Source organism: Pyxicephalus adspersus, chromosome 7 (genome assembly GCF_032062135.1).
Source record: "Pyxicephalus adspersus chromosome 7, UCB_Pads_2.0, whole genome shotgun sequence".
Classification (NCBI taxonomy): Eukaryota; Metazoa; Chordata; class Amphibia; order Anura; family Pyxicephalidae; genus Pyxicephalus; species Pyxicephalus adspersus.
This window is the reverse complement of record NC_092864.1, coordinates 9047523-9051146: the sequence shown is the minus strand read 5'-3', so window position 1 is coordinate 9051146 and position 3624 is coordinate 9047523. Positions and strand designations below refer to the sequence as shown.

The window sequence follows — 3624 nt, the reverse complement described above, 5'->3', positions numbered from 1 at the left end:
AAAGATTTGCACTGTGGCTGCAGCCATGTGCAAATCTGATTACCCCTGGGCCAGTTTGCCATGTGCCCAGGAACTGCCAGCCATCCGCTTAAAAGCTGTGGGTATAAAAGAGCCATAAGATCAGAACATGACTGCTGCAATTACAGGAACCCTGTATAGAGAAGCACATCAGAAGCTATTGCTGACTTACCTTCTGGAAATGCTAGTTGCCTGGCTTTTTAATACTTAGAGTGATTGGGGTTTTCTTGAACATTCATGGAGGAATGGGGTCCAATAGAACCCCCATATTTCCTTGTAGGGGTTAATGGATGCTTGGATTTGTAGATGTGCATCCAGATGGTATAAGGGGACAGTAGATAATTGATATGAACATCAGATATAAGCTCATCAACTTTGACTGGGGTTCTATGACTTGGATCTCTCGGCTCTCCCCTGTTATTCAGTCCTTGGGGTCACTGACCTGGTACAGGCACACATAAAATCTGCTTATTCAATCCCTAAAAGCTGGGCAAACTAAACAAAAACTTAATTTATTTCATACAAAACCTAGAAATGCAAAGAATAAAGTTGGTGCACAGAGTGCAGTAACCAATAGCAACCCGACTTTAATTGTATAAAGTAGAACAGCTAAAAACTGACCTGCTATGATAGCTGATGGGGAGTCTAACCCAATCCTGTTTTGGCCACAGGTGGATTTGAATGATGGCACACACGAGATTTTAGGATTACTCAAGCTTTGCTTTTATTTTGGATTTTTGGGGTTTTGTTTTTTGTTTTTCAGCTGCAATCCTTATTTTTATAAAGTTGAATTTGGCAACCATAGATCTTTGCTGGGGCCGCGATCTCCACCAAATTGGCAATCAGGAAAAAAATTGCCAATATGGGTGTTTTCAATAAATGCCACTAATCTCCATTGGAGCCTATGGTCAAAAGGACAATGGTGAAAAATGACAATTGTGCTGAGAAAATTGTGGCAAACATTTTATTCACCTCTTTATTATTAGGTCCCCAATGTGAATCCATGGACAGTCTTAAGTGCCCACATGAGTAGCCAATGTTCAGGAAATATCCATTGACGTCTATAGTGGTTTTTGGTTTTGACCCTTGGTTTGGCCACAGAGCTGCTGCCAGCAAAGACAGCCCTGGTAGCCCGCATGTTTTATGTTGACCATTTTCCTTTAAATAGAGGCATTTAAACTTTCATATCACATGTCATTTTAATTCTGATCCTTCCAGGATGACTTCATCTGATCTGCGGGAGGAGCTGAGCTGTTCCATCTGTCTGGATAGGTACACAGACCCAGTATTTCTGCAATGCGGTCACAACTTCTGCCAGAGTTGCATTAAGTCCGTGCTTAAAACCCAGGAGCCATCTGGGGTCTACACCTGTCCAGAATGCAGGGCAGAGTATCTGGAACGCCCTCAGCTGAAGAAGAACCGGAAGCTCTGTAACATAGTGGAGTGTTACTTAGTGGCCAATCCGGAGCAAGAGAAGACCAAGACCATGTGTACCTACTGTGATTTTAATGAACCGGCTGCTAAGATCTGTCTTCAGTGCGAGACCTCCTTTTGCAGTAAGCACTTAAGCTTCCATAATAGATCAGTTGACCATTTTTTGATCAACCCTACAACATCACTTGAAAATGTGCAATGCTTAACTCATAATGAGATGCTGAGGTATTACTGTATGGAAGATGAAGCTTGCATCTGCGTGTCTTGCTTTGCTGAGGGGGACCATCGGGGGCACTTGGTGCAGCCAATCTATGAAGTATCTCAGAAGAAAGCCAAGGAGATGAGACGTATTTTGGAAACTTTGACCTTGGAGAAAGGAGAATTGGAAACGTTTCTTGAAACAACGAGAACTCACATGGAAGAAGTGCAGATAAATGCAGACTCCATTACCAAGAGAGTCAGTGGATTGTTTGAAGACATCCGAGAACAGCTGAATAGTCTGGAGAAGAACATTTTGGGGGAACTCAACAAGCAAACTGAAGAGATAAAATCTCAAGTATCTGATCTGATCAAACAGATGGAAGTGAATTCGGATAGTCTGGCTCGGAGTATTGACCGTATTCAGGTTATCTGCAATGACAATGATCCCTTTTCCATCCTACAGGGACAAAAAACAGCAAAGGATGTTTTTGAAACTGTATCTGGAAAAGACAAAACGGGCTACCCCATTGGTGACCTGAATGAAGGTTTGGTGTTGGATCACTTGCACATTGGTCTGCTTGATATTATGACTGTCGTTAAGAAATATATCCATGGATGCGATGTATCCCCACTACTAATGGATGCCAGCACAGCTCACAACAAGATGGAATTATCCGAGGACTTGTTGTCGATGGCCGACTCTGAAACAAACCATGGCCGGCCAGAGTCACTGATGAGATTTACAGTGTACAACCAGGTTCTAAGTGTAAATAGTTTTACAGAAGGACAGCACTACTGGGAAGTGGAGACTAGCACCACGGGTATATGGGACATTGGCTTTGCCTATTCCAGCATTGAGCGAGATGGCAACCAGTCCGGACTTGGTGATAACGACAAGTCGTGGTGCCTGCGCAAATACACCAAAAAGTACATGGCAGCCCACAACTCTAAAGCCCAGTCATTGTTTTATGAACAGTCCTCCCAAGTGATTGGAATCTATCTAAATTATGAGGCTGGTAGGCTGTCCTTTTATGAGCTCCTTCAACCATTCAAGTACCTATACAGGCACATACACACCTTTACCACAAAGTTTACCGAACCGTTGCACGTTGCAGTGTACGTAGATGATGGAGGATGGGTTACAGTCAAACACAAACCAAAATAAAAAACTTTTTCATCCAAAAATCTTCATTTTGGTGGGCAACTGAATCACCAAAGCCTTTGTCCAACCGGTTTACCTAACGCCATTTCACCAGCAGTAGAAGGCCTTTCCCTCCCTTGCCACTCTGTTCAACCAACCGTGAAGAAAGACTCCTAAGAAAGCTCATTTTGGTTGGGCTCTCTCACCAATTAAATGCGACAGCCTTGGGCCAACCCATGAGTCCCCAGCACAGTCTGATATTAGAATATGTCCAATAGTCCAGAAAGAGTATTTGACAACAGGCCTTGCTCCCCATTATTCAGAAGAACCAGATGTTTTCTCCTGCCAGCTGAATGGTGTGGCAATGGAGCTATGGAATGGTGAATATAGGCTGTTGTGGTGGGGCCTTTGAGTCAAACCATTCCTTATAATGTGCCTTCCATCAGCTCTGACCACTCATCTGCTTGGTAAGAATGGTGGATAAAGACATCCTGAGCTCTTGGCTCCACCCTTGCTGAGCTATCGCCAGCTCCTTCCTGCGTTCTCCATATGTTCATTCGAACACGTGAGGAACCTCCAAGCCCATAGAACCCCCAGACAGGCTACTGAAGGTTTCAAATGGTTGGAGCCAGTTCTAAATGGAATGGACCATCATAGGTGGGTTCCACAGTTAAGCAGAGATTTGTAAGAAGTGACATCACATGTGTGGCAGTGGCCTGCTCACCAACATGTCCACAATGAACATTGATTCACTTGGACCTGACTGTCTTTTAATTCTTCTTGGTTACATGAGATCTGGATTGCTACCATTTTTATCTTGGTGAATAAAA

At 43.6% G+C, this 3624-nt stretch overlaps 1 protein-coding gene across 1 annotated transcript; it reads left to right on the top strand.

Moving 5' to 3' along the window:
- The first annotated feature begins 1237 nt into the window (after window positions 1-1237).
- On the top strand, window positions 1238-3624 carry LOC140334492 (E3 ubiquitin/ISG15 ligase TRIM25-like). Its single transcript, XM_072416769.1, has one exon. The coding sequence runs from the start codon at window positions 1238-1240 to the stop codon at window positions 2816-2818; it is 1581 nt and encodes a 526-aa protein (XP_072272870.1). The 3' UTR covers window positions 2819-3624.

Excerpts from the sequence above, each read along its gene's own strand:
- LOC140334492 (XM_072416769.1), top strand. The coding sequence starts at position 1,238 with ATGACTTCATCTGATCTGCGGGAGGAGCTGAGCTGTTCCATCTGTCTG.